At 45.0% G+C, this 18,734-nt stretch overlaps 1 protein-coding gene across 4 annotated transcripts in view; it reads left to right on the top strand.

Annotated features, from left to right (window-relative positions):
* Nucleotides 1–17,358, top strand: part of EVA1A (eva-1 homolog A, regulator of programmed cell death) — a gene marked incomplete at its 5' end in the record, with an annotated part of 201,876 nt that extends 184,518 nt beyond the window's left edge. For 3 of the 4 annotated variants that reach the window (XM_084201574.1, XM_084201577.1, XM_084201576.1), the window contains 3 exons: nt 4,442–4,606; nt 8,332–8,520; nt 15,961–17,358. In XM_084201574.1, coding sequence (XP_084057700.1) covers nt 4,442–4,606; nt 8,332–8,520; nt 15,961–16,331 — 725 coding nt within the window. In that variant the 3' untranslated portion in view covers nt 16,332–17,358. Of the gene's footprint in view, nt 1–4,441; nt 4,607–8,328; nt 8,521–15,960 lie in introns of all 4 variants that reach the window. The other variant, XM_084201575.1, reaches the window with a different exon arrangement.
* Between the last annotated feature and the right edge of the window lie 1,376 nt (nt 17,359–18,734).

The raw sequence follows: 18,734 nt of genomic DNA, 5'->3' as shown, positions 1-18,734 counted from the left end.
TGGTCTTGTGGAAGGTGTCCTTGCCCAGGGCAGGGGACTTGGAACAAGATCGTCTTTAAGATCCTTCCCAACCCAAACCAGACAGATTCTCTGCCCTTAATGAACAGTGGAGAGGTATTGACTGGCCTTTTCCATCTCTTAGCCCTGCAATTCAGAAAGTTGCTGCTTGTAGACACAGTAACTTTTTCTTTTCATTAGCCCTGGATTTTCTGGCCACACAAGAAACTGCTTGTGTGAAAATTCCAGCAGAAGGCGTCTCCACCGAGTACAAATAAGGATACTGTCAGCAGCACCAGCGTGTGCCTTTTCACACTGTCCTGCTGGCTGCTCCTACCGACTCTGATGGATCTGCTCTGCCCATGAGAGCACACTCTGGCTTTGATTTTCCTTCCCCCCTGTTTCTGCAGTGTAGGGAGGCTGCCAGGCAGCAGAGGAGAAGTTTTATTGTGAGATGGGTGCCATTAATTCATTGCAAATGGGTAATGCAGCTCTTGGGTTGGGAACTGGTATAAATTATTGCTAGCATGATGTTGATTTGGACAGATGAGCAGTGGGAGCTGGGATTGCTTTTAAAGCAGACACAGAGGGATTATGTAAAGACTTGAAAGCCTGTAATGGAAAAGGAATGAACCTGCTGATCCAAAAGAATTGCAGATTTATAACCTAGAACCAACTTCTGCAGGTACCTTCATGGAGTGTCACAGAGATGGTGACACTTTGTCTCCACATCAAGTCCTGGCTGGCATGGAATCCATGTGCTGATGTTTGAGTTGAGCCCCAGGGTGAGTGGCTGAGCAAGGCTTGCCATCTGAAAAGTTACAGCTCTGCCTGTGCTTCTCAAATGCACAGCCCAAGTTGCTGTAGCATTTTATCATTTGGATAAATACCCAGATTTCAATGCTGACTGCTACCCCCTGAGAGACTGAAAGTCCCTAGAGGTCCCCAGAGCAACTCATCTCCTCTCTTCCAGATGATCCAAGCTCATTTCTCATGTGCATTTTAAGTGCAGGGTTCCTGACTATGAGGCGTGTGAACACTTTGATTGAAGCTGTTTCTTCCCCTCTTGATCCATCACTCATTCTGCTGACTGAGTTGCTTTAACTTCTCTGCTCGATAGGATGGAGCAGGACAAGTGCCAACCCTTCCCTGCCAGGATTTCTGTGCTTAATACTGAGATAAGACTAAAATCCTTGGTACTTTTTTTCTGGTGGTTTTAATAATAAATAACTTTCCTTGACGCTTTGCTTCAACTCATGCCATGCTTTGTGTCAGATGCACTCCTCTCTGGAGAATTTAAGGAGGGCATTTCAAAGGAACCAGATGTTTAATCTTTCTTGTGGAGTTGGCTGCCACACAGGAGCTAACTGGAAATTGTGAGGTATTTTACACTTGAGAAATGCTTTCCATTTCCCAGTCTTTCTAAATCAAAAGAAAGCTGTGTATCGGTGGAGCATCATATAAACTAGAAAAAGAGCAGACTTGCTGCGTGCCATCTCTCTGTGTACTCTTTGCAAAGATGGGCCTTTCCTGGCAAAATGTACTCAAGATGTTTATGGAGTCCACAGAGAAGAATGATCCCTTGAAATGGAAAAGTCCAAGTTTGTGTGCTGTAGACATCCTGCGCTGCTCTAAGTTGCTTCCAGAGTTTTAAAGGGATCTAGTTGCTGATGTGAAGAAAAGCACCTCTCAGAATTTTTGAAAGTACCAAAGTGTGTGCTAGTCACAGGTGTTAAGCACGTGCCTGCTTTTGGGAATCTCACAGCCACCTCTGTTTTCTTTGTCCTCACAGCCACCTCTAAGGCAGCAAATGGCTACCTGATAGTGTTCTTACTTCCTCAGCCATCCCAAAGAGGTAACAGCACAGCCCTACTCCCCAAGGTGCTGTGACAATAATGCTCTCTGTCAATGCTTCTCCTTGAATACTTCATCTCTACTCTTCCTTGGGATACTGTTGACCAGTTGCTGACTGATTTAGCAATGGTTTGCTTTACCTGACTCCTCCCCTGGCCCTGTAGGTAGCATTCAGGTGGTGGTGGCACAGATGCCAAGATGGAAAAGCCATATCTCAGTTCTCTGGGCATGCTTAGGAGCACCCAGAGATGATGGTGCTTCTTTCTCCTGCTTCACTCAAATGTTTGTGCGTTGGGTGATGTCACTTTTTCTATGGAAGATGCAGGTTCATCCAGCCTGTCTTGTGCCCTGGAGATGGTCATGAATGCTGAGAGGTAAAGGAGATATTTATGAAGAAGAGTAAGTCTGAAACATGAAAGCTTTTTGCTTCATTTTCTTCACTGGATGCCTATGAAGACATTACTGGGATGAAGTCTGGGCGAAAAGTTTATAAAGAAAAATGTCCTGTGTCTTGTAAATACTTATCAGGTCCTCAGTCTGAAATACAGCAATAGGACTCTTTACTTTTGGAGGGTGCTGAGCCCTAATTGCTCTGCGTCCTTTTGGGTGCCTCAAATTCAGCACCAGAACTGCAGTTCTCCCTGGCTGTGGCTTGCAGGATAATCTCTGTTCTACCCACCCCCTCTCCAGACTTTCTGATATTTCCCTGGCACAGGTATCCCACTCATTCCTGTCTGGTTCCTACCAGGGGATGTGTTTTTTTGCTGCCTTCCAACTGTTGCCAATTCAGGTTTCACTAGAAACCTCTGTGCCAGCTCTTTGATATTCAGAAGCTGAGGGGTTTTCTGTCTCTCTCCTGACCTAGCATGACTCTTCTAATAATGCAAGACCTTCAGTGCTGATGTCCTGGCAGCCTAATACAGGAGGTCAGTCTGTAAATCTAGTTACAATTTTCTTTGCCTCAGCAAAGACAGTAAGTCAAACATAATGTAAACAAAGTGGTTGGATCACTTCACCCACCAGTAATGTGGTGGGTGATGCAGGCAAATTTAATGGATGTGATTAAATCTCCTGTTCCAGTCTGGCAGCTGATTAGCTGCAGGGGGGAGGCAGGAATTTCCTTTCTGATCCAGAGCTGCCCTCTTTCCAAGTTCTCCTTCAAGCTTCTGCCAAGCATCTCAAAGTGCTTTGCATTTTTAATTGCACTTCTTCACGCCCCTGTGAGGGTGGAGATGAGAGATAGCGTGATCCCAAGTGGAGCCCTGGGGAAACTGAGGCACTGGGAGGGGGCAGCCTGCTTGGAATGAGAGAGGAAGGTGGTGTTAGACTTGGAGAAAGGGGACATGGGCATCCCAGAAATCTTCTCTTGAAGCTCATGTGGGTCTGCTGAATTTGTGCCCAGTGATCAACAGTCTGTGTCTTAAGCACACTGAAGTCTTGGTTGTCTGCTAGGCATTAATGTATAGTCCCTGACAGGAAAAATAAATCTTTCTCCTGTGGAAATTTTAATTTATTTTTGTCTTTCATTACTTGATTCTTCTACTTTCTGAAGAGAATGACCTGTATACATATTTCTTCTCTTTGTATGGAGAAGCACTTTGCTCTGAAATAGCCTGAGGTGTTGGCTGTGGCTGAGGAAGAGAACTGGTTCAGCTCCATAGATGACTCCATTCTTTGTCCCTACAGGGGAAATTAGTGAATTCACTGTGTGGATTCACCTACAGTGGGTGTATACCGAGGTAGCTACACCAGCTTTGATTTCTTTACTTGGTTGTACAGCTGAAGAACTGGCCTTGTAAGGAGGAGAAAACACTCCTGTTATCTGGGCATGCTTTGGCCCAAATAAAAGACCAGAGACGTCCAAAAAATCTGTCAAGTGTTAACCCAACATTCCACCTGCATTTTGCTCATGCTGTGGCTGGCAGAACAGGGAGCAGTAGGGGTTAACCAAGCCTTCATGTTCCCCAGGATGGTGGGAATGGAGAATGGGCCTTTCCCAGCTTACAGCCTCAATGGGAAACAGTGTTTTGTGGTGGATTACTTAAGCTTTCACATGAACAGCATCCTCTAGAGTTCAGGTTTGTGAATCTGGAGTGGACAAAAACTTCTAATGTTCAGTCTTGAGCCAGCAGCTTGATGGCTGAGAGAGGCAGGATTTCAGACATAGCTATAGCCCCCACAGCTATAGGGCATCTTGTCCAGCCTGCTGTCATGGTAGGAACAGAGAGCTCCAACTGGAGTGCTCTGAAGCCTAGAGCTGAGGCCAAAGCCTGGCTTACTAACCTCTATTTCAGTTTCTGAGATGAGTGTCTAAAAAGAACATCTGAATCTGATCCTTAGCCTAGTCTCAAGGCTTAATTGTAAATAAACAGTACCTTAATCACTTTATGGTTTCCAGCATTCTCTCATTGAATGTCTCTGTGCTGGCAATTGGAAAGCATTCATCATAGTGGAAAATGAGTGTCTGTTTGGGCTGCACGTGGTATAATTAACTGTCAGCTGAGCCTGTAGCATGACGTGACAATTCTCATTCTGACCAGCTGAAATAACTCACTCTAACAACTTTGCTCTTCTTGCTCCTCTCTTTCAGTTCCCAAGAAGCTTCTGCATGAAACTCAGGCAGGACCAACCAATCAACAAGGGTATCAGAAGCCACATTTTCCGCTGCAGCCAAGAGTGTTTGACCCCAATGTTATAGGGGACGGCGTGTTCCTTTCGGATGTCTCTCCTTCCAACATAGAGCCAGCTCTCCCAGGTAGCTGTGACCATTGTCATGGTGGCCCAAACCTAAGGGTGTTGTGGTAACTGTTCCTTTCCATCTCCTCTTTTCTGGATTTCTGTATTGCTCCTACATCCCATCCACGTCACAATCAGAAAGGGCTGTGACAGCTTCAAGATGTGACCAACGACTGTCTAAAGTGAAACTGTGAACCTGTTCAAGAAACACCGAGTTTCTTGGGATAGCAGTCATGGCCATGCATGTCCAAACTCATCACAGAAATACTCTCCAGACCTGTCTAGTGGCAAAGAAAAAAAACAGGGCAGAGACAGTAGATCTGCCTCATGGGACAGAGAAGTTTTCAACTGAGCTTTGAAATACAATGCTATTTTCATAAAATGCAAAGTGAAAAGATATGAATGAAGTCTGATCTTAGCCATCTCTAGGGATAGGTGAGTAGGAGGAAGGGGTGGTGTATGAATAAAGGAAAAGCACAGGTGAGCACGTGTTGGATTCCTCAGTGGTTTTGTGTTGTTTCCCAATATGCAGGAGATGGTTTATGACACTACTGAAAATCCCAGTCTGTGCTCCCAGAGATTCAGTTTGAGGGTGGGTATGGGTAGAGCTTGTCTCTGTCTACACTTCTGGCAAAGTTAATCCACAGCTTGGATAGTCAATTCACAAATAAACAAGAACTGGCAGTAACAGGTTTGTCAGTTTGGAGGCCTTACTGAAAAACTGTCAAGGAAAAGAGTTTTAAGTTAGCTCCAAATAAATATTGAGATCCTGGAGATTCTTTTAAGCAAGGAAAAATATCCTGAACTCATTTCCACTCATCTAAACACTTTATCTTCTACGAATGACACCTTTTGTTTAGCTTTTGCATAGTTTATTCATTCACTTCCAAAATATGCACCACTTTTCGAACAAAGATGTCATTTTGAAATTAAAACCTAGAAGAATGTTTCAAAAATAACAAAATACTTGGAAATTTCTGTAATCTCCCTTCCTGTTGTATTTCTTTTGTTAAAACTATTTGCTAACGTCAGCCTGGTATCATGAATAACCTCTCCTGTGCTTATATTGTGGTGTTGGGCAAATTTACTGCTGGCTGAAAGAATTTTGTTCACCTTTGGTGTAAACTCACAGAGAAACCATTCAGGTGACTGGCAACAGCTAAGAAAGGGTGGTGAGGAGAAAACCAACAGCAGTGAGCTGATTAGGCATTGAAAAGTCTTCAAAGCCAGCAAGAAGGAAAGGGAATATCTTTTAGTATGATCCTTAAAGGAATGGCAGACCAGGGAATCTCATAGTGTAGCAACACATGGCCCTTGTGAAATTGTGTGTGTTTGTTTTTTTCTTCCTGCCTAAGTCCAGTCATTTTCTGTGTTCCGTGCCTGTGCTTGTACAATCCTGCCAATGATAAAACCAGTTCTGTGGTTTTGTGGTGCTCTTTTCTGGAGTTTAGTGTATGCAGGCCAGTATTAACTTAAAAACATGTTTGATTGCCTCTGTTCATTTGACAAGTTAGAAGAGAAAAGAAAAACAAAAGAGAAATTCTTCTTACATCTCCCATCTTGAGAGGAGTTATCCCTTACTCTGCCTCTTGAAGACACTCTTGTGGCACATGGTTTACAAGGGCTGCTCCACACCCCACAGAGGTGGTGCCACCCTGACATAGGAAATATGTGTGAGATTATTTCCTGGTGGTACCCTTCACTTTCCTCAATTGTGAAGGGATCTTACATTAACTAGTTCAGAGCCAGACCTCAGTCAGGAGACATCTCAGGCAGGATTCAGTTACCCCCATACAAATGTGTCATTTGTGATCACCTGGCTTCTAGAAGGGTGGGCATTTCCCCTGCATCCCTTCTCATACCTGCCATCTCTGCATGGATTTCCTCCTGACCCTGGGGTGTCTTAGATGTTTGTGTATGAGCAAATACATTGAGCTTCAAGTGTCTGCTGTGGGGAGAGCTGAATGACTCTCTGCTATCCATCAACTAATAGCAGGATTCTCTTGCCTTAGTTTAGATCCATGGTGCTACTTGAGATGCTCTGGAATATCCAAGTTTTAGGTTCAGTTTTTGGAAATTAAATACTTACCCTGCATCTGTGGATTTCCTTGGAACAGCAGTAGGGAAAAATTGGAACACTTGTACAGGCAGATTTACCAGACAGGGAGGATAAAGGAGATATTAGAGGGCAAGTTAATCTGAATTTTAAAAAATTCTGAACTAAAAAATATTGTGAAATATTGCTATTGATTTCCTGCCAAATGTGCCCTTGGACCTTCTGTGTCCCTTTTGCACAAAGGATCTGCAGTAACCTCTATTCTCCTAAAGCTCTTGGGATATTTTACTTTTTGGGATATGACACCCAAGCACTCATGTTTAAACACTCTGCTTGAAGTCCAGTCATTAACAGCGTGGTAACCTTGAGCATGTGGCTTTCCCAAGGCCATGCAGCTATTCAGTGGCAGAGGTACAGCTGTGCCCACATTCCTTGGGGCTGATCCCTCACAGTGACACCTGGACATCCATCCCCGCTGGTTCTCCTCCAGGCAGATTGGGAGTTGGCATCACTGCACACACATTCCTGCCCTCAGTCCCTCTCCATCCAGTATTACCTGTTCTCTTTGACACCCTTCATTTTCTGTTACTGCCTCCTTGGGCTGAGCTGCTTCCTGGCACCCACAGCAGGAAGCTGAACGTGATGTCTCACACTGCTGGGTTTGCAGGGAAAGGAGATGGATCAGGCAGCCAAGGAACAGAAAGCACCTCACATCACCACTCCTGACAGAATGTCTTTGCTTGCGTGGCACTGGTGGCATCACTGGAGGTGGAGCAGGCAGTGTCCTGAATTTAATACCTGCAGATAAGCAGAAGCCAGGTGCAAGTCTGTGATTTTACAGAGTGGTGCTTGCTTTTGGCCAGAACTAGACACCCAGAGAAGGGAGTCTGGAAATCTATAACAGCTACAGTTCAAAACTCACATGGATGATGGACCTGGATCCTGTGCACTGACTTTTTCCTGTGTTGAAAACAATTACTGCTCTGTGAGTAGTGGGGGTGTCTGCCTGCAGATCAAGGTGTGGGGGGCCCTCAACAGCGAGCTGATAAGGTCTGAAAGGGTCTCTTTGAGCCTCCTGGAGTGAACTGCCTCCTTAGCTCTAGTCTTCAACAAATAAAATCAAATCATTAACCCATGTTCACTCACCTCTCCAGAGGGGAAATGGTGTCTGGGTGAAACACCATACGAGCAGGCTTCTGAAGGAAGTCATAAACTCAGGTCTGCCCTTCCCCAGGAAGGTTGGAGAGAAAGCACGTCTGTTTGCCAGCTGTGGATGGATCACTACAGCACCACACCAGCAGAGGGTTGTGGGCTCTGCCTGTGTTTTCCAGTCCTCCTTACAAGCTTAGCTGAACTCACTGTTGATAAAGGCTACTTTGATTTACGTAAGAGAAAAGCAACCTGATTATATATTTGCTGTAGCATAGGTGGGTGTGTTTAAGTGGTGACATGAAAGAGCAGGAGATGGGGGAGAGATGATGATGCCTGGATGCAGATGAGGTATGTGCTTAGCTGAAAGTGATTGAGAAGGTTTATTTACCCCCCAAAAAGGGGCAAATTTGGGCGGCCCCTTGTTGAGCAGCTCCAGATTTCTGGACATAGATGCTGACCTGGTGGGAATAAGGCGGGGTAGGGCTGGGTCACGTTCTACATTCCTCATTCCTCCTTCCCTTTCTGTGTCAAAGCAGAGAAGAAGAAGGGGAGGTCAGCCACTTTCTACCCTCTAGACAACACCCCCCTCCTGCTCCCTGTGGATGAGACAGAACTGCCGGGGCTCAGCAGCAGCAGCAGCAGCAGCAGCAGCATGGAGCCTGTGGGCGTCGGCACGGAGATGGCCCTGCTCAGCAACATCCTGGCAGCCTATGCCTTCATCACAGGTACTTAAGTCTCACACCTCCCTGGGCTCCTGCAAGGTTTTTGTAGACCCTCCTTTCACAGTCACCCCGGGCTAAATCTGCCTCTCTGAACTGTTTGTGCATTTCATTCTTCTCTCAGCGAATTCTCCCTTGAAAGGCCTGACCGGGGCAGCTCTAGCAGGCAGTGTACAACAGAGTTTATTCTGCACTGCTTTCCACTGGCTCTGCTCTCATCTGGAGTTAAACACAATGTGATCTTACATGTGGTGTTATTCCTAATGCTTCATTTTCCTGGAGATCAAAGCCTGGCTCATTAGGGAAGCAAGTTTGTTGTCCTGTAATTTGGAAAATAAGCAGCACTCAAATCTTTGTACTGCTTAAGAGAATTTGGCTTATCTTCAGTAGAAGTGTGAAGATGAAGTAACTTGAGAGTCTACTTAATTGTATATTTAAATCTACTTTAGAGTAAGATATCCTTGGATCACAGTTTATCTTTCACCCACGTGTATCTTTCAAGTAACGGGGGAGCAGTCTTCTAAAAAAAATTCACTTTAAAAGGTGAAAAAAAAGTGACAGAACCAGGGGGAATGCCTTTAAACTGCAAGAGAGTGGGTTTAGATTAGACATTAGGAAGAAGTTCTTTACTGTGAGAATGGTGAGACACTGGCACAGGTGGCCCAGGGAGGTTGTGGCTGCCCCATTCCTGGAGGTATTCAAGACTGTATTAACTAAAACTCCAGTATTTGTGAGCTACTTTTTCATGTCTGCCAGCTAATTCAGTCTTGCTAATTCATTAAACAGTGTGCATTCTTGGTGCCATGCTCTTGCTCTTGCTGAGATGCCCCCATGCTACTAATCCAAGCATTTGGATTTGAGGGAGCTAACTTGGGTTTTGCACTTTGGAACCACTGAGTAGATTAGTGAGAGTGTTTCTGCATATTATTTAGTGAAGGATTCTTCTAAAAGGACTATGAAGGGTTATACAAATTTCTGCTGTCAGTGCTGTCATCAGGATGCATTTTTTCATGACAGCCCTCAGAGTCAGGGAGATTAAATGGAATTAGTAGTGTTCTTCACAGAAGATAGCTGGGTAGAAAAGATTTGTTTACTTGCATGGATATCTCCTAGGAAAAGTTAATCAAACAAGCTTAAAATGAGTCTTCTGTCTATCCCACTTCTTCCCCCTTACCTACAGCTACAGCTACCAGTTTTTTACATGAGAATACCTGCCTTCCCATCTCTGCTGTAAAACAAAATGCTGTTAATATTGTGTTCCCCATCTGAACAGTAATGGAAGAGAAAGTTGTAGGATTAATGGTCCGGGATGTTTGAGACTGTGATTCAGGGCTGCTGACAATGCTCCATGGACTTTGCTTCCACTGACCAGAGCAGAGCTCTTTGACTCTACATTGGTTTTAGGGCACAAGGTCTTGATTCATCACAAGGTGTCAGCCTTGGCAGGAGGCTCTGGATTTTACTGCAGCACAAACAACTTTAACTGTCCTGTTGCTGTGGGATTTGTCTGCCCTGTCTTCTTGTGGTTTCCTTGTGTTGTGTTCACATCCACTGGATGTCAAATAGGTACACTCAGACCTCAAAACTTCAGTTTCACGTGCTGAGTTCAGGACTTGGTTGCTTATATTTTCCAATGTGTCATGGAACCACACAGAATGTTTTAGGTTGGAAGAGCCCTTAATGATCAGCTGGTTCCCATGTTCCTCACCATGGCTGTTAGATGAGTTTCAGTCTCAGTGACATATATGTCCAGTTTGTTATTTATTATAAAAATATTTGATGACTGACCCTTGGATTGAAACAGCAGAGGTCCTAAACCATCTTTATCTGTTGCATGTAATTTAGCCTCTGCTTTTAGTGGAAATGATGGATTTGTCATGATTTATTTTGTTATATGTGAATATGAGATGTTTAGCTTATGACTTCAAAGACAAACTTTGTCACAGGGCACAAATATAATTTACATAAAACTAGAGTACTGCCAAGCCATCCCTTTTCATAGTGCATATTTTTAACAGCAGAGCAGTTGGATTTTTTTTTTTTTTGTGCCTGCCTGAGTTTGGGGCCCTGAAGGCAGCTCGAGCCACAGCTCATGTGCATAGAGGATCCATTATAGTGGCTCAGGAAAGTCAAGGTATTGAGCAGCCAGGGAGGGCTGGTTCTGGGTCACACATCTTCCCACTCTTGTTGACCACAGCTCTGGTGCCAAAGAGAAACAGCAGTGCAAGAGCTGCTCTGTTCCATGACACTGAAAACGTCCTTCAGGTGCTCTCTGCAGACTGAAAATGCTGCCTGCAGGGCTTCCCCATGCTGACGAGTTGTCTCAGAATAGGAGTTGGTAAAAAAAATTGTAAATAGGCAGGGGCAATATAAAAAAAGTGTTTTTTCTCTTGGGACAGAGGGTGGTGGATACTCTCTGATCCACAGCAGGGAAATGAAGCTGTGGGGTTTTGCTATTTCATGGGTAAAGTGCAGGCTTGAAAGGATGATCCCCTCTACTGCCTTTCCTCTCTCCGGGCAGTGGGGCAGTTTTGAGCCTGGGGAGAGCATCCACAAATAGTGCAATCCCTTGTTGTTATTATATCACAAAGGTTCTGTATTGCCAGAGTTTCGGACCTCCTTGATGTTTCTCATAAGCAGCTCCTCTAAGCACGGACTCTTCTTCTCACAGTAGCCAACTGACTCCAGTTCCCCCTCAACCAACCCATCCACTCCTTCATAACACTTCTTCTTATTATTGGCTACAGCTGAGGCCTGTTAAAGTCAGGCCTGTTCCTAATCTCAAATAATTGGCTCAGCTGCAACTCCTTAAGGGGTAAGATTACTTTCTATACTACTTTTATTTTGTTGTATTGGATCCCCCTACAATCCCTTCTGTGCTCAATGGTGTTCACATTTTCTGCACAAAATGGCAGTTTTGGGGGGACAGCTGCAGGTGAAGAGTGTGCAGACTCAGTCACTCACACATGCAGAGTCTTGCAGTGCACAGAGAAGTGCCAGTATTAGCAAAAGTCTCTGTGCTCATTTCCACCATCTTTTGGACTGACATTCCCATATAAAAGCTGTGAATCCTCCTATTGACAGCTGAAAAAAATCACAGCAGGAAACAAAAGAGTCTTGATTTGCAGCTATCATGGTTAAATATCAGAGCCAGTTAGGTGTCAGTCTCATCCCAGAATCCAGAACCTATTTCTGCAGAAACAGGGAAAAAGTGTGAATAATGTCAATGAGAAATGAAATTAGTAGCTGATCCAACAGATAAATCTTATTTAGAGTTCAGTCTTGCAAAAGACTCAGAGACACCCTTTATTTGAAAGCTGATTTTCTTTATAAAATTAGGTTTTTAATTAGAGGCTATCTCTGCCTACAAACCTCAGACCTGTAATTTCTTGTGGATCTGTTCCTGAGTGTTTGGAAAGTCTTCACCAGTGACAGCTGGAACTGTCTTTGCAGTCACAGACTATCAACAAGACCAGAAACGTCTCTCATGGTTATATAAATATTAAACATTCAAAATGTATCAGAGCTCTTCCAGTTCCTCCTTTTGGACAGGACACTTATCCCAGTTTTGTCACTGCATTTAGGATGAAGCAGTTGGAAGGAAACCTCCACAAATTCCTGTTTTATTCTTCTTTCATAAGCAAAGCTTTGCTGCCAAGTTATTAACAAGGGGCTTCCAAAATACAGCCCAGGGGAGATCATTCCAAATTTTAGACTGCTTGGCCTGAGCCTTATTAATAAGGGGCTCCTGGAGAGCTTCCTCTGTTCTGTCAGGGGATTTCAGCAGCCTGTGGGGCTGGCTGCAAATTCCCTAGAAGGTATTGCTCCTGTTTGTCTGGCCATGCTTAATGCTGAACCTTTTACTGGGGGCCCTCTGAAATTTTCCTCCCCACTGAGGTTTCAGAATGCATGAAGCCATTACAGGAAGCCAGCAGTGTTAATGCCTAGATTGTTTTTTTATTTATTGAAACAATTTATTATAATAGCAGTAACAGCCTTGGCCTGGGGCATTTCCTGGGGAACTAATGGCAGTCTGGGCTGATGCTCCCAGCAGATTGTTAGCCCTCAGGAAACAAGCTCTGTAATTGCTGTTGGTTTGGTTGGAAAAATAAAATAAAATGTGTTTTTAATTTTTTTGTCCAGTTTGAGTGCCTAGAAAATGGTGGCGTTCGTATAGAGGGTTATGTAGAGCATACATCTTTTGTCTGCATGGACTCATTTTAGGTTTGAGTCAGTGCCATTTTTATCAATGCTTCCAATCCAGAGACAGAAATAAAAGGAAGGAGAAAGGTAGCCCCAGCCAAAGAGATTGGCAGAAACTGGGTTCTGCTGGAAGCTCAGAGCTGTCATCTACAGCATTGGAGGAAAAATCTTCAGTGGTCAAAATCTATGTTTTAATGTGTGTGAGTGCATACACACATACACACACAAGAATGCATATCAAAATTGTGCTTACTCCTGATACTCATGTTCATATACTTTTAAAGAACTTTTTTCCAAGTAGAATAAGTGTTTTGAGGAGCTTCACTGTTGGTATGATGAATGTGGGCCACCTTCGAGCTTTTGGAAGGTGCCGAGCATCCATTTGCTGAAGAAGGTGCCTGGTTTTGGTCTTTACAAGTAGAGCATGCAGTGGGTCAGGCCCTCAAAATCAGTAATCAGCCATCAAACCCCCAAATCTAGGCTGTTGCTGACTTGGCTACTTGAAGTGAGAAAAAGCAGAGCCCACAGTTTTTAGCTTAAGTTGCTCTTTCTGCTGTGAAAAAAAAAAAAAAAGAAAAAAAGAAAAAAGGGAGATGCTGCTGTGCAAGTGGATTGTATGTACGAGAAATGTCAAGACTGCAGCTGAACACAGGGCTACATCTCTGTGAGGAAGTCCAGACAGTGTCTCAGATATTGACAGAGTGGCTGTAGGAGCTCATAAATGCCACTGGAGCCCAAAAATTCAATTACAGCTCTTGCACTGCATGAAGGGCTGTACGGACGAGCACAAGCAGGGGAAGAAAAATGGTTGCTTAAGTAGCAATGGAGGTAAACTTGCTCATGAACTGGATACAGTAGCATGGAAAAAGGAGTGTGGAGGAGAAAGGAAAGGCAAGACAAGGGCAAAATTGGGGGCAGAGAATCCACATGTGTCTGTGTCTCAGCTCCAGTCTATGTTTTTTTTATGAGTTGCTCTAAGGAGCAAGCAGTGGAACTAATGCAACCAAATCAAGCCCATGTGTGTGCAGGATGTGGTGCTCAGGAAAGTGTTCGTGGCATCCTCTCAGCCAGGCAGAGCCAAGGCAGACTGCACCCAGTGCCTTCCAGAGCAAACACCCCAGTTCTGCTCATTTGCTCATGCTCCCATGATCCAGAGCCCTTCTTAGGGCTACCTTCAAAATTAGCTGGGTGATTACTGTCCTCAATTAAATTGCACATGGAAGTAAAAGTGTTATCAGGTAGAGACACTGCTTTTCCTGGGTTTTTTTTTGGTTTTTTTTTTACTGTTCACATAGGACTGGATGGACAGCAGCAGCTTTTGCTTTTTCTTCCTACTACACAAAGGAGGCTGCAGTTTTAATTTGAGTCCTGACCCTTGAATTCAGAGTAGCCATTGCCTCCAGTGAAGGCAGGAGTCAACTCAGCCAGGCTGCTGCTGGGGCCATTGGCACATTTTCCTTGCCTGCTCTGGTATCTTCTCTTTTACTTTTGGAATTGTGCTGTCTTGCTTTTGTCAAAATATCTTAGTTTAAGGCCTCTGGCCTTGGTCTTACTTGACCTTCCAACTACTGCTGCATTTTGTAGAATGTTTGGTTGGAAGATACCTTACAGACCATCTAAAGACCATCAGTTCTAACCCCCTGTCATGGGCCCACTGGCACATTCAGTTCAGTGTCCTGCTTGTTCTTTGCATTACAGCTGAGTTTGCAGGAGGCTGGTCCACCTCTTTCTTTTTTTGAACTTATCTTCTGCACTTTCCTCATCTTTCTTTGTCCTATCTTTAGCCTGATTTTTCCCCATGTCATCCACACCAACCACTCTTGGATCAGTCTAATGATTTTTGGATCAGTCTAATGATTTATTACCCAATTTTCAGACTATCTTGTCAACTTCTTCCACCTTGGCTCATCAGTCACCTTTGGGATTAATTTGGGAGAGAAGTGAAGAGCACAAAGGCATTTAATCTTTGCAAGTGCTTCATGAGCACCTCCAGGCCCTGAACTACAGGCTGCTTAGAACAGCATAAGCCAGCCTTTGGGCTCTGACCATGGAGTCAAAGAATAATTTATGTTGGAAGAGGCCTCTGCAGGTCACCAGGTCCAATCCCCTGGTCAGAACAGGCTAAGTTCTAATTTAGAGCCAGCTTTGAAATTAGAGCAGGGTCTTGCCCTGTTGAATTTTGAACATCTCCAAATAGTTTCCAGTTCGCCTTTGACAAACTTTGCTTTAGGAGATTGGCTGGAAGGGGCACTTCTAAAAGCACTGTGCAGGAAAGTGAAGCCTTTTAGCTACAGAGATCTTTTGGGGCTGCATGTCAGGGTCTCAGCTGGCAGAAGCTGTTATGGATCCATCTCTGGGTTCAAGGGAGTAAAACTCATCTGAGGAACTGACTCCATCCTTGAGCTCAAGACACTCAGCAGACACTGCAGAGTAGAGCTGGCCTTGACACTTCTGCTCAGTTCACCTTTACCCATTTAGTGCACCAGTAAACCAGGATGATTCAGCCCAGGGGAATGGCAGTAACAACATTTATCATAATTACACGTCTAAGTAGTCCCATGAACCAAAAAAAAAAGGAAAAAAAAGGAGGTGGTACATAAACAAGATGACCTAGTTTGAAAGGCATTGTGGATCCTTTGGAGTCTTGTTATATCACCTCAGAAATGTGGCTGTGCAGGACTCATCCTGTTGGTGCACTGACTCCAGTTCTGCCTGTGGAGCACAGGTAGATATTTTGGTGGTCTGGGCAGGGAGCCAGCACTCTTGCCTTAGATAAGCAAATGAAGTTTATGAATAAATAATGTACATTTTTGCCGTGCTGCCAAGCCTCCCATTTCAGCTGGACCACAGCACAGGGCACATAAAGTTTTGTAATCATCCTTATGCCTGGTGTGAAGGCAGAGGATGCGACAGTGAGGTGCACAGTGAGATTCACTTACCTGCAGCTGGCTGTGCAGCAAGCCCGTGGGAATCAGATTTAATTCTGTGGGCTGCTCCCTTCCCTTCCAGACAGCTCCAAAACAACTGCAGCAAACCCGCATTCTGCATGTGGGCAAATGCCTTGGCAGCAAATCCACGGTTTAAATTCCTGATTGCCCTGGGGGAAGGAGACAGGAGGGCATGGAAGTAAAAGCAGCCACTGGAGACTCGGTCCCTCCGGAAAGTGTTGTGTGCACGGAGGGGCCGCGTGTGTTCTGTTCTTTGTAGGATTCTTTTCCTCCCTCATTTCCTTTCTCCCTGCAGAAAACCCCGAGCGGGCTGCGCTGTATTTCGTGTCCGGAGTGTGCATTGGACTCGTGCTGACCCTGCTGGCCCTGGTGCTCCGGGTGTCCTGCCGGACGGACTGCAAGCGCTCCTCCTCCAAAAAACCTCCCCGGGAGCGGGAGAGCGACAGCGACAGCAGCGACAGCGACGACGACTCGGACACCACGTCGGACCTGTCTGCCCGCAGGCACCGCAGGTTCGAGAGGACTTTGAACATGAACGTGTTCACCTCGGCGGAGGAGCTGGAGCGGGCGCAGCGGCTGGAGGAGCGGGAGCGCATCATCCGCGAGATCTGGATGAACGGGCAGCCCGACATCCCCGGCACCAGGAGCCTCAACCGCTACTACTGAGCCACGGGGGCTCAGCTTTCCTGCCCTGCCCTCCGGGGCTGCCCCACGCCCCGGAGAGGAGAGGGAGGGAACAACGCCACACGGGCATCTCCCTTTGCCCATCGGGTGTGCCACCTGGGGCGGCGTGGATGGACAGCCGTGATGATTCCACATCTCTGCCCCTGACATGTCGGTATCACCCCTCTCCCCGGACGCTTTCTGGTTTCAAAGAAGTGATTGCCAACTTGTCAACTTCATTACCGAGTAGCAGGCGGGGAGGAGAAAATGGCAGCCGCCCCGTGTGGGATGTGGCACACAGCTCCCTGTCCTCCTTTCTTGGCCGGACAGGGAGGCTCTCCAGGATCTGGTCTCCATTTAGGATTTTTTGGTTTCCCTTTCCCGAGGACTGTGGGAGAATTGTGAACAAAATGACAGCTCTGGAAAGATGATTTGGGGGAGGTGCATCCTGACCGATTGTCTTGTGACTTCAGAAGCCATGAGATTAACCTGATTAAAACCCAACAGCAAATAGGACTTGTTAAGAACTGGGGGATGGGAGGGAGGGGGATTCTTCCATCATGAAATCATCTCGGTGCTTGGATATTTGCCATAGTGTGTTCAGTTATTTATGGCTGTCTCTTCATTTTCCTTTTCAATGGGAACATTTAGGTTTTTTACTGACACCTCAGGGATAAAATCCTATTATTTTTTTGAGTCTGCTCTCCCTGCTGGCCCCTGTCAAACACAACCCAACCCATCTCCAACAGTGAAATTCTGGTAATATAAGAGATGTGTCAGTCACTAGTGAGAAGTTAACAACCTCAAAGAGGTTGAAAAAGGTTTTCTTTTTTGTTTTAAATATATATATATATATATTTGAAGATGCTGCACAGGAATGTGCCTTATTTTTTTTTTTTTTGTGGCTGTTGTTGTTAAACTACAGTTTTCCTATGGATAGCAATGCACAATGTTTTATATATTTTATTAAAAAAATAAAAATTTAAAAAATTCTGTGTTTACCAGAGGAAAACCAACACAGAAGAAGCGATGTCTGACAACAAAATGGGTAAATGCTAAATAAACTCTGGTTTGCTTCAATACAATTGAATTTGCATCCTCACTTTTGGCATAGGTGTTGCTTGGGGGAGATCTTTGGAAGAGTAGCACACCTCTGCAAGCAATCAAGGCTGATGTTTTCTGCATGCAAGGAATTGGCAGCACCTTTTTTTTTTCAGCTGCAGCCCATCTATCAACTTCTGTGGTGCACATGGGCAAGGGAGCTGAGCAACGTGATGATTACTCAAGGGGTCACCTCAACATGATTTCATGATGCTTTGAGTCTGTCCCCCATACTCACATCAAACCTGGGCCAGAAGCAAATGTTGAATGAACTAAAAAAAAACGAAAACAAAAAACAAAGTGTGGAAGAAAAGGCGCAATGTTTTAAATGTTTTAGTGCTTCCTCAGTTGTCCCCTGGAGTTTTCAATGGGATATCACCATCCTCTTCACTCCCCAAGCAGCAGTTCACATCACCTCATCTGAACTTGGTGTTTCTCACATCTGCTGTAGTCTATATGGCTTTGGGGTCTGCTCCTCTGTCATTTAGGCAAGGAAATATTAGTTCCAGAATCTTAAGGGTTTGCAAAAAAAAAAAAAAAGAAAGATCAAAAGCTCTGACTACTCAGAGCTTTTCCCAAGCTTTAAGGAGAGATGGAAATGGGTGGACCTGCCCACAAGATGACTGAGGATGTTATAAGGGATGGTGTGCTGTGCCAAAGAGCTGCATGGTGGGTCAGAGCCCTGGCACTTGGGGCCTTCTTGGCACCCTTTGGGATCACTGGGGCTTTTCCCTTGATGAGGAAAGGTGGTTGGGAGTGCCCACAAATACTCCTGGTGGCTCTTGCAGGGTGAGAGCAAAGCTGAGTACCTGCAGCTGGTGGCACTGGCACTGTGAGGTCAGGCTGGCTTCACCTGGGAACACAGTTTGAGCACTGTGGAGTGATTATTGGGTCTGGTCCTGTGAAGATTTGAATGGAAAGGCTCAGTGTTGGAATGGAATGTAATTTTTGCATCTAATATGTAGAAATAAAGCAGGAGGCAGGGCCCAAGCCAGGTGCTTTAGCTGGAATGTTGAATACACTCTGCTGAGGGTGTTGAGGAGCAAAGACAGGGTGAGGTCAACGGGGTCAGTTCTGTTGGCCATGTGTTTTCCCCTACAATGATACAGTTCCTCAACCCTGGTGATTCAAGGACAGCATGTTTTCAGATTCAGAATGCTCTGTCCTGGGACACACCTCTCAAAACTGATTTTAAAAATGTTATAAATGAATGGATTTATGTGTATGATTTTCCCAAATGACTTTTTGTTTGACCAGAGGAAAGAACAACTGTGGTAAATCTAAGTATACCTGATAGGCAACTGT

This window comes from Fringilla coelebs, assembly GCF_963513975.1.
Source record: "Fringilla coelebs genome assembly, chromosome: 3".
Taxonomy (NCBI): domain Eukaryota; kingdom Metazoa; phylum Chordata; class Aves; order Passeriformes; family Fringillidae; genus Fringilla; species Fringilla coelebs.
This window is presented reverse-complemented; position numbering and strand designations above follow the sequence as displayed.